The 19,276-nt window shown below is 41.2% G+C and overlaps 1 protein-coding gene across 1 annotated transcript in view; it reads left to right on the plus strand.

The window, feature by feature from the left end:
• Positions 1-19,276, plus strand: part of LOC105386424 (zinc transporter ZIP11) — a 51,537-nt gene that overhangs the window by 5,857 nt on the left and 26,404 nt on the right. The window contains exon 4 of the mRNA XM_048631568.1: positions 3,383-3,582. Within this exon, the coding sequence (XP_048487525.1) occupies positions 3,383-3,582 (200 nt within the window). The remainder of the gene's footprint in view (positions 1-3,382; positions 3,583-19,276) is intronic.

A 19,276-nucleotide genomic window follows, 5' to 3' on the forward strand; every position in this document is an offset into this window, starting at 1 on the left:
AGACATGATGACAGCTCTGACCCGGCGCGCCTCTAACCCCACGAGCGTGGTGACGCTGGACGGCGCGCCGCCCGCCGACTGCTCCGACTGCATCAGCAACCAGCACTCGGCGCAGCGGAGGCGACACCACCACTCACACACGGTAAACTAATACAACCTTTATTTAAGGAAAGGGTCCACGGTCCACCTATCGATATCGTAGGTATTGATCAAACGGATTTGCATTAATGTATGGAGAAATTCACACAAGTATACAAAGAATAGGTACTGATTGCGAATATTGCGATACGTCAGTTGCGTACGATGCAGAAAGATGGACGCTTACCTTCAAACGGCTATTCAGTAGAATTTTGCATGCTGTGGGATTTCTCATAGCATTCTTTTTTACTCAATATGGTTCGACTGCATCAGCAACCACCATTCGGCGCAGTGGAGGCAGGGTCACCACTCGCATACTTTAGCCCTGTCGTATCCCTATTATATGCTGGAAGGAGTAGGTATAGGGGCTACTTTTATTTCTGCAACTTTGTCACTCAAAGATCAAAGACTACTTTTGTTTCTGCAATTTTGTCACCCAGGGTTTTACATCCTGGGTATACTTACATAAAGGTCAGTTTTTTCAAGTAAGATAAGAGGTTACGGAGGTGGTAGAGAAGAATCTTTGTAAAAAATAGCTAAGACGAATGATAAAATCTACTTTACCATGCAATTATTCCTATTACTAGTAACACCTTTAGTTTATACACCTTTAGATTATCAGTCAAAGAATATATGAAAATGTTTATTGAAGTATCTGAAAACGTTCTGTGAAAAAATAATGCGATGAAAACAAATTAATTCAACGTATGTAAGTACGAACAACCGTAATTTTCCGTATTTACCTACGATGTAATCGGTTGTTTCAATAATGGTTGTGAAATTACGAATAATAAGTACCGATCACTCTTGGTCACATAGACTGTCCGTGTGTTCCCACTGCCAACTACCCAACTCCCTATTGTTAATCAGGGTGTCCACTATCTGGAAAGTCAGGGAAAGTCAGGGAAAAGTCAGGGAAGCTCAAGGTGGTCAGGGAAAGTCAGTGAAACTGATGGGCCACCTGGAAAGTCAGGGAAAAATGACTATTCAAGCATATTTTTGGAAAAAAATAGTACTATTTTTGATATTATTTTTGTCGTGAAATACATAAAGCGTAAAATTAAATCTCGCTTAGTTTTCAAATATTTTTTACTGATCCATACTATTACATATAGTATGGTGATTTAATAAAATATGACTAAGATTGAAAAATATGTACATAGTAGGAATTCTAAAAGATTAGCTGATGTCCAATATATATATTATAGGTTGTTGCAAAAGGTGACTCAGCTCGCCATTCTAAATAGCGTTTTAAGACTGCGTCGTGTCGCGCGACTGCATCCCTGCAGAAGCGCTGTTTCGGCGGTGTGAAATTTGAATGCGATCGCACCATAATACAAAGTACTCTGTGGATCGCACAATACAAAAACTATTTTTGTTTTTCGGTTTCGAGGAAACAGGCAAATGCGCACATATTTTGAACAAAATCATGGTTTTCGGGAAGAGACGTAGGTACTTTTCAGCCATAAAGTGAGCTTCAAACAGTTAAAACTTGTCTTTTATGCTATAAAAACCAGTGAATGCCGCTTGACTTTCCAAATGTTGTATGTCTTTTTAGTATTTATCTAAAAAACTTAATACGTGCACATTGTAGCAAAAACAAGAAAGACTTACACGTTTACGAAATAAACGTGAGTTTGTTAGCAAAGTTTTTTTTGCGAATTACCTATAAGAACAAATAATTTGACTTCATAAATCGTCTAAAAAGTTAGAAATAATTTAATGTGTAGACCAATTCTATGTGACAATACAACTATACATAATTTTTTTTGCACTTTCCCCTTTTCTTATGTATAATTTCTCTCCTCCGAGGTAGTCTGGAAGAAATTACTCTTAGTAATAAGGCCGCCAATTGTACCATCTATGTTGTGTATTTCCTCGCGTAATTTCTGTGTTTGTGTGCAATAAAGAATTATCTATCTATACCTAAGCAGGTACGATTCTTTTCTTAACATTAAGCACATTGTCAGCGCACCAACATAAAAAAGAATCGTACTGCTTAGGTATATTAGTACCGAAACATTAAATTATTGTTTTAGTGGAAGTATTTGCAATAATTGACAATCAATTAATGTAAGATGCAAAATGATACCAATAAGTCCTACTAGTAAATACGAATCATTCAAGCCTTTAGGCATGAGGTAGTTGTTATACCGTTGATAAGTTTCCTTGACTGCCTTCCGTTTCCATGTACAGATCAGCTCCAGGTCACCATTTTTTTTTTATGAGAACTATATTTACGTTCTAAATTTCATTAGAATGGGTTAATATGTGCTAAAATGGACATAAAAACCATATCTATACTCTTTGTTAAACCCTAAGGTCCCACCCTTGAGTTCAACTGATTACATTAAAAAAAATATGAAAATCGGTCCCTAAATGGCAGAGTTATCAGTGAACGTATATAAAAAAAATAGTGAACATCCTCCTTTTTTCGAAGTCAGTCAAAATTTTGTTTAGAATGATCTCTCCTAAATCACGTCCTTCAGCTTAGTATACCGCTTGTCCAGCCCCCTGTATAAATATTTTACGCAGTCGATATTTAAATAATTGTCAAAGAAATGAAAACAAAACTTCAAGCTTTCGTCTTCGAACTACTTAAATTGGGTTTTTATTTTGCTCTCTGGTCAGGGAAATTTTCTGAAATGGTCATGTAAAGTCAGGGAAAAGTCAGGGAATTTTTTGAAGCATTCAGAGTGGACACCCTGTTAATTGATCATCTATAAAACATTCAAAACGCTTTCTCACGTTGCAATTAATTATTATATCAATTCATAATGTTTAACATTAGGTACATATACGGAAGACATCATTGTATATTATTATTCGAAAGAAAATTGTTGAGCCTTGTGTGTGAGGAAACTAAGTATACAAGGGAGAGCTGCAAGAATAGATACCTACCATAATCGTAGCAGTTTAGAGGAATTATTAGCAGATGACTTCAGGTTGCATTAGATGACGACTTGTCGCAACATCACTACTCGTTTCTATGTACTTGTTACATATAAGGGATTCATTTGACAGTTAGCGAAATGTCGCTTGACGAACATGACACCTTGTATCGTCCGCTATCAATGTGCTCCTGTAGACAGGCATCAAGATTTTATGTGATAAATAAATGAAATCCTGGTACCTGCCGAATCCACCGATAATGGGTGCCGGCCCTTAGAATACCATAAATATATTTTCAAATCCATAAAGAAACCTTTGACAAGCACAACTAACCACCCCAATCCCTCCACAGAAAATATCCGAAAACGGCGGCGGTGAGGGTGACCGCAAAGACAGTGCGACGCGATCGCTCGAGGCTCGACAGTCACAGTGGAAGCGGATCATGCTATTAGTGGTGGCCATCACAGTACATAATATACCCGAGGGATTAGCTGTGGGCGTGTCGTTTGGAGCCGCGGCGTCGTCAGCCAAGTCCACCTTCCATAGCGCCAGGTATGATTTAGTTTTATTATCCGTTAAGTTGAAGCTAAAGTTTCAACCAATGCTATTCACGTTTTGTTGAGTAGGTACACTTACCTCTGATGTGAACCTAGGTTTCCTAGGTAGTAAATGCACTACGTACTAGAAAGGTGGTGAACAGTCAATTCAATTATTGGCCAGGGACAAAAAGCAAAATTATATTTTTGATATTCTTACTTATATTATATACCTACCTTAGTTATCTGAAGTTTTGATTCACATCCAACGCCATCTAGTGAAGCATGGTTGAACTGAATAGCAAGCTTTAAACGATAGTAAGCTAGCTACGAGTTGGTCTTGCCCTTGCTGCCGATATTATGCTACTTAAATGTTCGAGCCACTCATAGATGGCGCTAGTAGTATTTCATGGGCAAGATTTGACTATATTTTTTCTTATCTTGAGGAATTTATTGTGATGCAACAGTTTTATTAAAAGGCTAATACATTATCACGCTCCCACACACAACAATATGTCAAATAAAACAACATAATCCAACCTCTTAAACCTAATTTCATGGCTCATGCACACTATTCAATATTCATATAGCAGTAAAGTCCATTTCTTCTGTTAATTTAGTGTTCGTCTTTCAATAAATAGCTATTGTGTGGTAGATTGGAGGGCTATCACGGCGATCCTATTACTTACATGGGAAGCACATGTTGCGGCGGCCATTTTGTTACGTCAGGAGGAGGAAGGAACGCGAGGAACCGTTGAAGCGGCGCGGGCGCAGGAATTCCATTGATAAGTCTCTCGGGCGAGCGGGACGCAGCTAGCGCGCCGGTCTATGCTCCTCTATTATTATATTACCTAGGACTCTTTTGTGAACCTGCGCTCTCGCGCCGAACGATCCCGAACGTTCCTCTATCACCTAGTAAGTAACTGTAAAAATTCTTACGTGGGGGGAACAGTCGGGTTAACAACTCATTTCGCGTTTAAATCCCGACTATTGGCATGCCATTATCCGCCTACTTGTCTTTTTGGCATCGCTGTCTCTATTTAGTTTCAGTCGGTTTCGTCTCCATTCGACCCGAAAAATCGTAGAAATAAATATTAGTTATAGGTAGGTACTTTACACGACTACAATTTAATTGAAATGAATTGTTTGGCTTATAAATTGCTATGCGCTGAAACCTACATTAGATTTTAACTTGTAAGACTCATAATTATCTGAAAATGACTAAGTAATCCAGCAAAGACAAAAAAATCTCTATAATCTAGTTGGAGGGTGGTAGTAGCGGTAAGTACCTACGTAGCGACGTGGGGCTGGGCCGGGCGGCGCGGCCGTCGACCCCGCGCAGCCGCCGTCTGTGAAACTATTTCACTGAAAAATCCGCTGCCTTCTGCCGTGTCATTGAGGACAACCTTGGCGGGCCGGCGCGCCGCCGTGGCCTCCCAGACACATACATCCAACTGTTTATTACCCGAACATTTACGCTATCAATGAATTTTCATATATTCTTTCCACACATTGTAATGATACATTAGCGCGCTAACTCTTGACACCTTCGCACCGCACAATCGACGTGAGCGTGCAAATATAAAGAATCATTAAAAAGGTCACGCCAAGCGAAATGAACCCGCACTATGAAACGCGATTGTCGCAATTTCATTCGCCAAAAATGACCGTGTCTAAACCGCAGCGCTATTCACGTCTGCACATAATTGTCTCCGGCTAGACATTCTAAAATTAGTGTAAGTACTGTCTCGTCGAATTGTTTCTTTGTGTCTCAATCACGCTAAACTCATCCCAGATTAGAACAAAAGGGTGCGAATAATGAGCATAAGGACCTTGCGTTCAATACAATCAGAGTCTATTTTAGTTCATTCCTTTATGTTGTAATCTGTAAGAAGTTTTTTGAACTCGGCCCGCCGATAAAAACGGAGCCAGTACCTACCTAACCGCAGATACAAAAAACGGGCAAAGCCATGACCCGAAGTAGACTTAGATTTTTTCAAGATATGCATTAATTTAATGACAGTCGGTAAACATGATCAAGCAAAGCGAGCAGTCCCCCGGTGGCGGTTTCACAGGTCAGTGCGGGCCGCCGCCGCCGCCGCCGCCGCCGCGGGTCCGCCAACATCTCAACGAGGGATGTGCCGGCCACGACTGCTGCGACCAACACAGATAACACACATCAAACTACACCTCGCACTATTATTAAATCTTCACACTTCCAAATCGACGCACGAAACTCCATTCTTCCCCAGACGAGAAGGAAAAAATGATCAGTCTACAAACAGTCGGCGCTCCTTTTGTTCCCGCTCGTTACGTAGATTATCCGCCGCTTTATTATACATTGCAGTCGGTAACGACGCCGGGTCCTGTGTAATTACACGTAAAGTGATTAGCCCCGTCCGTTGGCTGGATGTATCACTGAGGTGGCCGCGGTCCTTGATACCCCTCAAAGAACCATTGTGGTTCTGAATTTGAATGAGGATGGACATTTGCCTCAGTGATATCGGATGTGCAGTTTGCAGGCGCATATATTTAGCGCTTGTTTTAGTGCTGGATATTAATCTTGTTGGATGTTCCTGCTTGTTGGAGCATGTTTCCGCCTCGGCTTGATTATTGCCGGGTGTTAATCTTCTGTTGATGGCTTCTCTGTTGTATTAGAGCTTTACTGCTTCTTTACAGGAGTTGGTCCACAACCTCTTGGCTGGTCTTCCTATTCTGCATTGTTTACGGAAGTTTTCAATGATGTTTTACACTTTTAATGTTTTAATTAATGCTAGCATAACGCACTTTTAATAAGCGCAAGGCTCCGAAAAATTACTCATAATAAAATTAATAAGATCAAAATCTACAGGACCCAATCCTATCATATCCAATTCCCTTAACTACCACTGCAGGTATAAACAATTCCCTTCAATAACTCAATACGGTCCAAAATCATTTGAGAGCGGTGAATCGTTTAGCATCGCCATTACTCGCATGACGGGTCTCGCTGCGATTGCTTTGGCGATATTGTAATATGTGTCTTGGTCGATTTAACAATGTGGTTATCGTCTGGACGCGGGCACCCGTGTAAGTTATTCAGCGGTGCATTGTGGCCGGCACTCGTGCTAGTGCATTTGTTGCTAATAAAAGTGACAGCGCATCTTTTGCACACAAATCCCCATAAACCATTCATTATCATTAGATACGAGTACCATGAAGGTTTTTTCCATCCAACTAAGCTTCAGAGCGCTGCTGCGTAAATTGGATCCTTAGAGCTTCAGCTTAAGATAAGGTTAGAATTAAACCGATCAGATTCAGATGCATCGCTAATTGGATACGGAAAGCAGGCGCGAACGATCACTTCATTTCCACCGCATAACTTCGCAGTCCTGTGTCTGGTGTTGCTGGTTCACCTCTGGTGAGGTCGCTTGGGTGGCGCCGGGGCTGGCGGGCTCTTTGACTCGCACGCTGTTATTATGCAGATTAACACCGGCGGGAACCGCACGTAACGAGCCCCCACTGGCGCCGCTTTCACATTCAAATCACGAGGGAATTTCGGACGTTGCGTATTCCCTCCTGGCGATCCGCTGCCCTCTAATCGGCGGGTATAAATAATTTGTTAAGAGCGCCTTGTTATGAGGCCTGTGGCTCGCGGGGTGAGAACTTGATGAGTTTTCAGCCGCTTATCTGAGAATCGACCGCCCCGCCTGCGCCTGCGCAAGTTGTTGGTAAAAAAAAACAGTCCTCCTCACTTATTGGCGGTATGCAGGGCGGGGTGAAGGCAGATTTATCCGATATAGGTAGGTAATTAATGAATTAACTAATAAATCTATTCTTAATTTGTGACGAAAGTAAGTATAAAATATTTATAAATTTATTTTCTATGAGCTTAATTTTCAACAATTATGTACTTACAGATAAACTAGTGGATGCACTATAAACGCTCGCCAAGGCAGTGTTTCGTGTCATAAATGAATAACTGGAAAATTAAATTTTTCGGTTTGCGAAAATGAGTACCTAATCTGAAACACCTTTGCTACTATCCGTTGAAAGTGTTCGTAAACACATTCACATTGTGAAAAAATTGTTTCAGGCATATAAAAACAGAAAAAAGAATTTCATTGAACCTAAGTATCCAAGACACCACACTGGGTTAGATAAATTCTTAAAAACACTATTTAAAAAAACCGAAGATAACTATTCAATTGGAAGTATCGCATAATACTTATGTAAGTACTGGTTTCTTAGCACGCGCATGAAAGGATTAGCCAGTCATATTATACACAAGTAATGTGCATGCCTACTTCCATACTCCCTGGAGTCTGGAAGCTAAAGTGTGGTGTTTTTCCTCGTTGGCTTCAGCGCGCGCGGCGGCGAGGCGCGAGGGGGAGGGGGGATAGGAATGCGCGCGAGCCGTGCGTCCGGCCGCATTCCTGCGAAGCCTCCGCCCTGCGCCCCCCGCCCCCGCGCCGCCCCGCCGCCGCTTTCCCCTCAGGATCCGACGCAATCGCACCAGAGACAATGCCAAAGCGGTAGCTTCTATGAAACCCGGACGGAAATTCCTCGGAAATCGTGTCACTCGGCCGTGCGACTGCTCCGCGGAATGTATCGGCGCAGATTTTGACGGACGCGGGCGAGTGTTGCGCCGGCGCATGACCCGCCGCCGCCGCCACGTGCATAGGCGCTGGAATGCGCAACTGTTTACTTATTCATTTTTTCCTTTGCCAACACAAACAATGTCTTTCATACTATTTCATAACGAATTCTTTTCTAACGCGGCGCTTTCTAAAGCGTCCACTGTTACATTCGCATTTTTGTAATATTGCAACTCGGAATTCGGTCAAGTGTATAATTACCACAACAAATCCAGTGCTAAGCCATCAAATTTTGTGCAAAGGACCGACTTGAGTGCGGTAACGATTTCCTAATGCGAATATTAGGTACTATTGCTCCAACAAACGTAAACAATGGCTCGGTGAACGAGCTCATTCTCATCAAAGTCGGGCTATCATCGTCGCCAGAAATAGCCGCAGGGCAGTAAAAGCGCGGGAACAGGGCGGAAGTGCCGCGCCGGAAGCCGCAACTACTCCGGAACCCGCCACGACTTCCGGCGCGAGGCGGACACGATGCGCCGCCATGTTTATTAGTCAACACCATTAATGGAGACTTCAAAAGGATTAATAGATCAGTCAATCGAATATTGGCTCAATAATGATAGAAGTTTGGATTATAAAGCCATCCTGCCCGTCGACATCCTGAAATTGCAGCGAAATGACGAACTCAAATCTAGCTTCCTGTAAACCTAGGTAGAAACTGAAAAGTTCAAAAGAAATTCGATTTCAGGAATAAATAAGTACCTATAGCGTTTATTAGCTGAACTCGCACGCACGATGTTTTCTGGCTAATCAAGTTACGGTCAAGTTTGTGACGTTAACTGATAACGCCTTACGCAGAACAGGGTACCTTACGGCGTAGTGTTTACATAATTGCTCCAGCCCTACGTCATCGCCGGCCGCGACCGTCAGTTGGCGTAATTGGCTCATGTAACCGCTCGAATGCCATCGGAACAATTAAGGGCTTGGCTGAATGGTCTTTGCGCCTGTCTTTTAGCTTATGTTGCTCTGAAAAATGTTCAGAGAGACAGCAGTTTTATACTGAGCAAGTGAAGAATCATCAGATCTTATATTAACTATGTCTGAAGAGATCTGTGCTGAAATAAACGATTGAACATCGACTTAAATAAATTAGTTGGAATCCCATAGACAATTTTAAGGCATAGGTACTACAGTACTACATAATCATGCATTTATTGGATATAGATACTTATATCAGTGTCAGTTTAGATTGCTGGTCGTGGTAAATAAACTTGACCTGTAGTGCTCGCTCAGCAAAGTGTCCATGTTTCAATGGAGACTAGATAAAGGTTAGTGACGGGTGCACACGAGTAACCTTTGATTTGGCTGAAACTGCACTAGTTTCAACTTTTACTCATAAACAAGTTGCATGGATATAGCCGTGTCATCTCAATTACTTCTTTTGCGATGGCATTCTTGGAAATTTTAAATAAAAATAGCACAGATAAAAATAATTATTAAAATTCTGTTATGTGATGAATAGTGTTTTTTCAATAGTCGAAGATGACTACATGTATTCCTTGCAATATGAAACTTGATAGTATTTTGTACTATGAACCGATTTGGTTTCGCGCTGACTAACACTGTATTAGTTACATTCATTATTCATAGCAAATATTGATTAGTTTATCAATCGTTGGGTCATCACTGAGTCATACTTAGTAAATTGTTCCAGGTCTTTACAGATTCTGTTATATTATGCACAAATGTCCTTTCAATGCAATGACTCAAAACAACATTTAAATATGTAAGTATGTTGTAGAATGACTGTATCATTAAAAAATGCATAAAGTTGTAAGGTGGCGCCTGAGAAACGGAAAAAACAACATGTGTAATACATTTTCTCAGAACAGTGATCGTAATATCTGAAATCATTATCATTCATCCTAACCAATCGGTAGATTGATGATATACCTATTTTCCTGTCTAGTAGGTACATACCTATTATATACGATCAGCCCGAGTAGGTACCTACATAATGTACAATGTACATACATAATAATGAATCCCCGAAAGGGTAGTCAGATCTGTTCTAGCGTGGTACATCCCTGCCTCCCTTATTGGTTGGTCAGATGTTGTAAAGTGAAGCATGTGTGGTAGGCGAGTTATCCGAGCGGATCAACCATAACCATTCAAAATGGAAAGAAAATCACGTATTTTCTCTTTTTAGAGTACCTAATACTTTTTGGAACCGGAGGGCTTCATCTCAGCTACTTCCCTTGGCTTCCCGGCACACAAGGGCTATTATAGACGTAGGCGCGCGATCAATGGTCGTAATCACGTGCTCCATTCATAATTCCACGTCACAGAGTGGCCCACAACCTGCCTCGCCTACAGCGTACCTCCAACACGGATGTCGCTAAACTATTCAATAACTGCGATCACCATGTTACCTCATACACTTATTGGTTGCAAATGTGTAGGACACGAGTTGTAACACATAGATTATAAGGTGGTTAGGCTAGTAAGTAGGTGGTACTCTATTAAAAGCTGCCACAACCGACACCGCCGATTATAGGAAAATGCGGACAGTGACTAACGGTTAAGGCGCGCGCGGAATGCTGCAACTGTCAATGGAAATGAGCGAAGGCGGCGCCTTATTTACTTGAAGGCATGTGTCATGTTTGCTCGACCGTGATGTCATGCTTTGACACTAAAAGTTGCGAACAAAGCTCCCAAAAAGCTCTTACGATCTGCGAACGTTTCCCACCGGTCCGCGCGCGCTCTCGTAACCGGCAGATCTAAAACCAGCGATTGACACGAATTTTATAAACAAAACAGCTTTTTTTCAATGTCTGATTGTGATATAATAAAAGCTTATGAGTAATGTTTTGGCTAGACATCGCGTCCCCGTTCCGTCGAGACAACCTTAATTTCGGATTTAGAGACAAGCGGGAAGAATGTAAATACTTTATTATATAGGACATCGGCCAGACGGGACCGTGTTTACGTTTGCAATGGCATTCGGCTATTTAGTCGAAAATAACACCGACAAAACAATTCAAATGTTGGTATTTGGGTTGTGGTTTCAAATACATATCTGTATCCAGATCCAGTGGCGATATACATCTGTATTGCTACTGGACAAACGTATCGGCTAACTGATTCTCTTTTGTTAGTCAATTATTCATATTCCTCCTCCTTGCGGCTTCCGCTTATGTTCTTATAAATACAGTTTTCTATCTATTCATTCATTTTCTGACAATCAAAATTTATATGTTTTCTATCAACCATAACTATTTTCAAACTACTAGAAGTAACATATTTTCATCACATTTGTGTTCTTACTCGTAGTGTGAGTGCTTGTGTAGGTAATAAACCGCCATCCGTCTAGTTATCAACGGCTGATGCTAGACACTCACACTGGGTACAGGGGGGTCACTCTCTAAGACGAAAAACGAAGTTTCGGACCGCTGCTGCGCGAGCCACGACTCTAACTCGTTGTATTAAACGTGCTGATTGCTCGTCAGCTCTTGTTCGTTAGTTTTTCGTCAGTATATAGTAACCCTCCAGTAACTCGACGTGAACGGAAGTCGAAGTACCAATTACGTCTCCTTAATGTCTTTATCAGTAGTAGCTAACGAAATTAAACGCGATGTCCCAACTTCCCCATGTCATTGCAGTAACGTGTATTTGATAGCTCCTACACGATTAAAAGCCCATAGACTATAGTCTATGTTTATAGTTGGTTTGTTTCGTTTTTTGGTGATTACGAAATATATGTCTTCCTCTTTAGTGCGGTAGGCGCTTACACCAAGCTTGTATTTCACTGTACTCACAGGAAGCTTCATTATAATGGTCCAATGAGTACATAAAAAATAAACAATAATTTAATCTTACAAGAGGGTCATTTTGCAGAACATTTCAAGAGATGGCCCATGGCATTCTGCAAACTCAGAGAAAAAAGGCGAAAATCGAAAGGGTTACTTCAGTTACTTGTCTATTCTAAAACGGAAATTTCAACTAGCATTGACCGGATGGGATCGACTTTTTTCAGTGATGACGACTGCTGAAGAACTAAGTAATTACCATCGTCTGAATCCTCAACAGTTCCGACTATCTACTATATAAATTTCTTATTTACTGTTTGTTAAGGGCGTGACGGAATCTTTTTTCATCCTGCGTTATCATCGCATGAATACTGCCATAAAAGCTTATTTCTGTTTACATGTAGATTTCTAAATGCCTTGACACATTTGTGACTTTCCCACAATCGAGCGTTTTAAAACATCGTATGTGAAAATGTCGATCTCTCACTTTTCCAGTCTGAGTAGTATCTCGGATGGTATCAAAGCGTGGGAAATTATATCTTTAGTCACATTATCGCCTCCGAAATAACCGCAGCTGAACATGATTTCTATTTTCACATACTCAAAAATTGGTGACACATTCGTGTGTATTGATAATATTTTCTTGGAAGAAAGCCTTATTATTCGCTTTGGTGTATATTTAGAGTGGTCGGCATTGTGCTGTAAGTTTATAGGCGGATGTGAGTAAGCGTAACTGTATCGGCGCGACAATGCTCTATTCTCGTGAGCCGCTCGCCGCTCCGAGGTGGTCAGTGCGCGCCGCTCTTGTTTATTGACATGTTCCACGAATAAATATTGAAGCAGCGCCGATGTTAGAACGTTAATATGTGCTTAAAACTTTATAATTATTAACCTGTTTAAAGACAATCGCCGAGGGGGTCCCGTGTTAACCCTACGATCATACCGCTACTTTGTACTTAGACTTAACACGGATCTTTTATAGCTCTACACCTGCTTACTTTAATGACATCATCCAATATAATGCCGCCAACTTTGTATGCTAATTGTTGCCGATGGAAATTGTGTCACTAAATAATACAGTATCTACCGCTCGTGTAATTAAATGTAGCGTAATCTATCTGTACATAAAGGAGCGGCGCGGGCGGTCCGCCGGGCCCGGAGTCTAACGGGCCGCGCCACCTGACTCGAAAATCAACCTGTGTTTCTCACAGGAAACTAGCGATCGATCAAATCACACCGCTAGTATGCAAACAAACGCATCGATAGATAGCTAGGAGCGTTGCACTGGAGAGAGGCGCGGAGCGAGGCGGCGGCGCGGCAGACAGGGACGCAGCAAGTCCGGCTTGAAATCCGTGCGCGTGCGCTTACGAATTGCATTCCCATATAGGGTAACGGCGCTTTTTCGCCTTTCTCGTTCTAACCAAAGGTTCTGCGTAGGGCGTCCCGCTCTCGCTTCATGAATGGAACCGTCGAGGAATGCGGTCGCGTGACGTGCGCGGCGCCGACTCCAATCTCGATGCTCTTCACCATAGTATCTTAGAAGACTTGAACTATTGCGCTATTTCAGATTTCATATCATTTTTCAAGTTTTATTTGAATTTATAGTACAAGAAGGTATTATAATTATATTTCTTGTACTTTGTTTTATAAAGTAAAACTAAGTAAGTAAGTAATCAGGATATTAATGACCTCCGCTCGTTAATGTTGATAAACAATTTAATGTTATCGCCTTACAACCATTCCTTACTGTAATTTCCCCTGGTTGCTTTCGTTCTTTCTTCCCGTGATCTAATTCTAGAGTCTTCAAGTTTTGAAAGTAATGTTAGGCGTGTTGCGGAGGACGGCGGCGGCGGCGGCGGTGGATGGGTCCGCGGCCCCCGAGGTGGCCACACCACTTAGCGCGAACCGGTCCCCCCAGCTTTACATATTTCCACAAACACCGCCCAACCAAACCCAATGACACAACAAGAATTAATTTATTTCGAAGACTTTCAATAATTTCCGTCATATAATTAACATTCACCGGATTCTTGAATGTTGATCGTTTGATTAGTCATTTTAATGGTGCTTTTTTACAGTTAGCGTTGTGTGAATGCCGCGTTCGGTTTGTTCGGTTATTGATGCGTCGGCTGGTGGTGGGTCGCCGGCGCAGCATCGGTGGATCAAACGCGGATGGAATCCGTCCTCTCTCGTGTAATGTTTTACGCTTTCGTTTGTTGATTATTTGTTAATGGCCCTCGGATTCGACAGATATTGCATTCCGATCGGTCGTTGCCTGTTCTCTAATTTTTAAGTGAACGATGCAAGTTATGGAGCTGTCCTATCTATAAATTGAGTCTTGTCAAGACCGGATTCGAAACATTCCTCGTCTTCAGTATGGGTTCTCTGTCTTTCATCATTATGGTACATCTATCTTCATGATGTTTATCTAAGTTATAATGAAGTATGTATACGAAATATAGTAGAAGTTTACTTTACATTCTTCAAATTGTTGGAGTCGTGGTAGTCATGGAATGGATAAGGCCTCGGCTCTCATACGTGAGGCCGTGGGTTCGAATCTTGCCATGTGATCCATCAATGAATTCTTTAGAAGTAAGGATTAAGTACAGTTATACCGCTTAGGTACCTAATCTTACAGTGAAGGAAAACATCGAGAGGAAACCTGCACATTTAGAATCTGGATGTGTACCCTAAGTATATTGTACTCATTCAAAATGTCGATACGTACGGCTCGGGACCTATCACGTGAGTCCAAATGTACCGCGAAAAGCGGGTGGCTCGCTTGCGACTCACCTCTGACTACCCATTCGGGGATAAAAGTCATAAGCATATGTATGTATATTGTATATACTTGTGCTAATATGAAAGTAAAAAAACATAACATTTTATGTGATCAATTCTATCAAAAAAAATCAAAATCGTTTATTGTTCAATTATATCAATCGTACAAGTTGCAAGGGCCCCTGTACTAGGTGACAAACCTGTGTTACTGGGTACCCCGCCCATCCCTACATGACAACCATTTTATAATTGAACATTTTTACATAGGTACTTATTTCTAATTAAATGGTGTAAAGTACAGTACAGTATTACAAAGTTAGTAGGTATACTTAAACAAACAAAGGCTGCAAACAAATAATGACACATTTACAGGTAGGTATTATTATGTTCTTAATAAGTAAGTTAGAAAATTAAGTAGGGTCACAACTATACTTTTAAAATAGAGTTAACATTTATTTTATTTTATTATAAATAGGTAGTTAATTATCTAATTCTATCACTGAAGTATTCTAAACATAGTATATTCCTTGAACATACCTACCTACCATTCATTGTAAAAGATCGTAAATTGTGTTTTAAGAGGCGGCAATCTAAAACCCAGAACCTGGACACTACAATTTTATGTCTAAATTGCTATCAATTAACTGGTTAGATCGTGTGAACGGAGTGTCAAGCCAATATCCTTCACTGCCTTGTCTGATTGGCTCTCTGTGAATACCTAGACTTTGTAACTACCACCGCATGTACTTACCGCTTTTCATATTTTATTACTATTTCTTGAGGAAATGAGAATTTCTGCTCTCATATCGACACTATCGCGTTGTATTAAATGTAAGTACCTACCAATTGCATGAGAGGTTCTCGAAACTTATATTTAGTCAACCAGAGTAACCAGACTAGCTTTCTTGTCCCCACTGCACCGGTCCGTAATCGTATGTTATAAAATTGTTTGATACGTGTGAAATGGCGATATACTGCCGATGTATCGTTTATCTACATTGATACCGGACCCGTGCAGCAGGCACAGTGCCACCACCGTATCGGTGTACATTATAAATTCAGTTGGAGTGGAGGACCCCCGCCGCTCCATCCGTGTGAATATTGCCTCTCTAAGACGATCGGGGTGAAATGCTATACGTGATTAGCATAATTACAACTCGGTTATTGTCTAATTAATACTAAGCGGCAAATATTTGCTTTAATGTGCCGAAAATCGTGGGTTTTTCTACTTTCCTATGAATGCATTGACACTTTAAGTGTAAGCTATTAGCGGTATTTTGTTTCAATTTAGCCTTATTAAATATATTTTAGCCATGTTTTTTGTTTATTTTATTATGATTATTGTTTCTGGTTTAATTAATTTGCTGATTCCAGGTATTGATAAATCTGGTTTATTAGATGAGTTTCCATAATGTGGACGGTGTATAATGTATATTCAATATAATCTTTGATAAATGCTTCTATAGGGCTCGCTAAAACTTTTTTAGACCTTTTTTCCTGTCGACCTGCTGGTTCGGCTATCCTTTGCTTAGTTCATTTATCGAAAACGTATTTTTAACAGTATCTCCAAATTGAGGTGTACCTATAGATAAGATACTTTTAAGGTTTTCGGTGATCGTTCACAGCGAGAGAAGTGCCATGCAATGACAAATGAATTCTCAAAGGCTTGTAAAGTAACCTCTCATACGACAAATGTATATTTGTATAACGATAATATACTTAATTAATTATTTTTACATTTTGATGCACCCATCCGCTTCTATTATCTAGGTAACAGCTAATCCTCAAAGCTTCAATCTTAATCAAAGATTCGCTTCACTAATTTTAGCTTTATTTTTCTCTAAGGGTTTTTGTTCAAATCTTTCTTTTATAGCTTTAACTATTTAATTATTATTCGTTTGCTATGTACAAACGATAAGCTTCAAGTGCTTGATTTCAAGAAAGCTTCCATAACTAGATTGTCTAGGCTAGATGGGTATAGACATTACATTTTTCTGTAAGTATCTGTGTAGCTAACAATTATTATTTATACTTACGTTGAACTTGGACTGATCATCTTGGACCTCACAGTGGGATCTCAAACCATATGAACAAGTAACCGTCGTCGCTGGTACAGTACATTCGCATTGATGTTAGCTCTACTTCAAAAGTGTAATGTGAATTAATAAAAAAAACTCATCTCGCAGTCAAAAAAGTAGAGCACGTATCTGTATGTGGCGGCGGCGGCGGCGTGGGGCGTCGCGACGGAGGTCGGATGTGCGGCGCGGTGCAAGAAGGCTGCTGTTTGCCTCCCATGCGGAGCCCCGCTGTCTGGCCGGCGCGCCCCCCGCCCGCGCCCTCCGCCCCGCCCCCGCCACACGCCACCTAGCCTCATTGCACTTCGCAGACCAATGCCAATAAGGATGTTGGCTATTTCGAGCTTCGACAATATCTCCGATTGTCAGATGTTTATCTTTGTTCGTGTCATTGCACAGATTCGTTTGTTTTGCCATGTTAATCACTCTTTGTTCTACACACGATTAGCGGAATGAGGTCTTCACTTAAAAAGCCTTAGTTAGTTGAACGTAGTTTTTTACGCGTTGTTTATTGTTTGACTTGATGAATCGAGGTACTGCGATACAAGATACGGAAGATATGTATGAAAACTTGATAGCAGATAGATCGAATCTGAGCCAAGGTAATTAATAGTAATGAGATAAAGCGTTCCGGTATTCACTGATCCGTCAGCCGGTGAAAGCTGATCGGCATCCGGAACAAATAGAGCAAGGAGCTTGAGGCTTTGACGCTGTGTCAAAGGCAAAGCCCACTGTCGCCATATGTACTGAAATACCTATTGCACCAAACCAAACTGTTTTATTTTACAGGTACTAAAAATATCTATAGGTAGAGTTTTAATCAAAACATTATTGAAACAGTTTAATCTTTTAGGATATATAGGTAGTATCTGTCTCGCTCGACAAAGATTTTATCAATCTTTATGACTATGCGGTCTCATTTTGTTGTACCAAATGTGAGCATAAATTGTGGTTACACATTCCAAGGATGAATTGCGTTCTCGTATCAGATCTGTGCGTTTGGAATGCCGTAGTTTATGTGCAACTTTCGCGTTGTTATTGTTATGAAGCAGTGGAGATTGTAAACAAAGAGGTTTTACTGTTGTGCAGTAACAAAAGGTGGCTGGGTATGTTTGGGCAGTTTATAAATGTGTCGTCTGAGGTGATTGCGCACATTATTGGAGGCTCTAATTGAACAAGTGTGGTGATGGTGGCGCGGCCTCGGCCCGCGGTTGCGACAGGCCCGAGGTTGTGCAAGTGGCTGGTGGAAATTCCGGTGTCGCAGCGGCCGCGTGCGGCGGGTCCTGGCGAGGCCGCGGCATGAATGAGCGGGGCATCTGGGTCACGGTGTCGTCAATGAGCCGCCGCCGCCGCCGCCGCCAGCCCCCGTGAAAGTTGCCGCTACTTTCGCGACTGTCTCCAAAATGAACACCACAATTTACACTCTAACCCACCAAAACTAAGGCACTTTTCCAACGGCACTCTGAAACGTTCACATCCGTTTCGGCGGTTCATGCATTCTTGCTCGATGCGTGCCTGCTGAGGAAAGACTCTGTAGCCTCCTCCTCAAGGTCGAGTTTTCTTTGGGAAGTGTAAATTTTGGACGCACCGTATGCTCGTGCTTAGGAATTCACTTCCGGGTAGGTCGGAGAGTGAAATGGCCTCGTCGGTGATGTAATTGGAATTCGGATGTATCCGGATCCAGCGTCACTCCATTCACTTATAAAATTTCTATATCGGCTCACATAATGGTCGCGCCGCAATCATTTCCGCGCCGCTATGAACGGATCCAGCGATCCAGCTCAAGATATCGGTTAGTTTGTAGCACATTGTAATAGATTTAGGTAATTGATCTAATAAATTTCATAAACATTATATTCGAAACGCGGCCGCCTACCTATTATGTAAACATAATGAATAAAAGCTAATACCTAAAACCAAATGCATTCTTATGTTATGTAGGTAAGGTTAATAATTTTAAGTAAGTATTGCAATATGTTATAATCGGCTATTCTATTCTGTAACATATGTTTATGTAATTTAACCCCCGAAGGGGTAGTCACAGGTGGCTCGCTAGCAAGTCACCCGCTTTTCGCTGAACAATTGCACTCCCATGTTAGGTCGCAATGGGTACACATCTAGAAATCTTTATGTGCACCAATTGGTTTCCCCAAGATGTTTTCCTTCACCGTAAGAGCACGTGGAATAATTTTAATTCAATTACTATTTCTAAGAATTTAACTGTTATTCGATGTAAGATTTCTAGGAGAAAATGATCTATACTTAATTAGCAACTTAAAAAAACCTTAGAGTATGAAAATATGTACCGGTGGCACGCGAAAAGTTTACTCGTGGTTTCGATTTTCAGCAAAATAAGTGTCAATATCTTGAAAACTATCGACTTTTTACTATTCTGGCCACTACTGAGCCAGCCTCTCAGCCCACCAAGGAATTATGTTGACGTTTGGGATATGTAGACCTATACAATA

Source organism: Plutella xylostella, chromosome 29, assembly GCF_932276165.1.
Source record: "Plutella xylostella chromosome 29, ilPluXylo3.1, whole genome shotgun sequence".
Classification (NCBI taxonomy): Eukaryota; Metazoa; Arthropoda; class Insecta; order Lepidoptera; family Plutellidae; genus Plutella; species Plutella xylostella.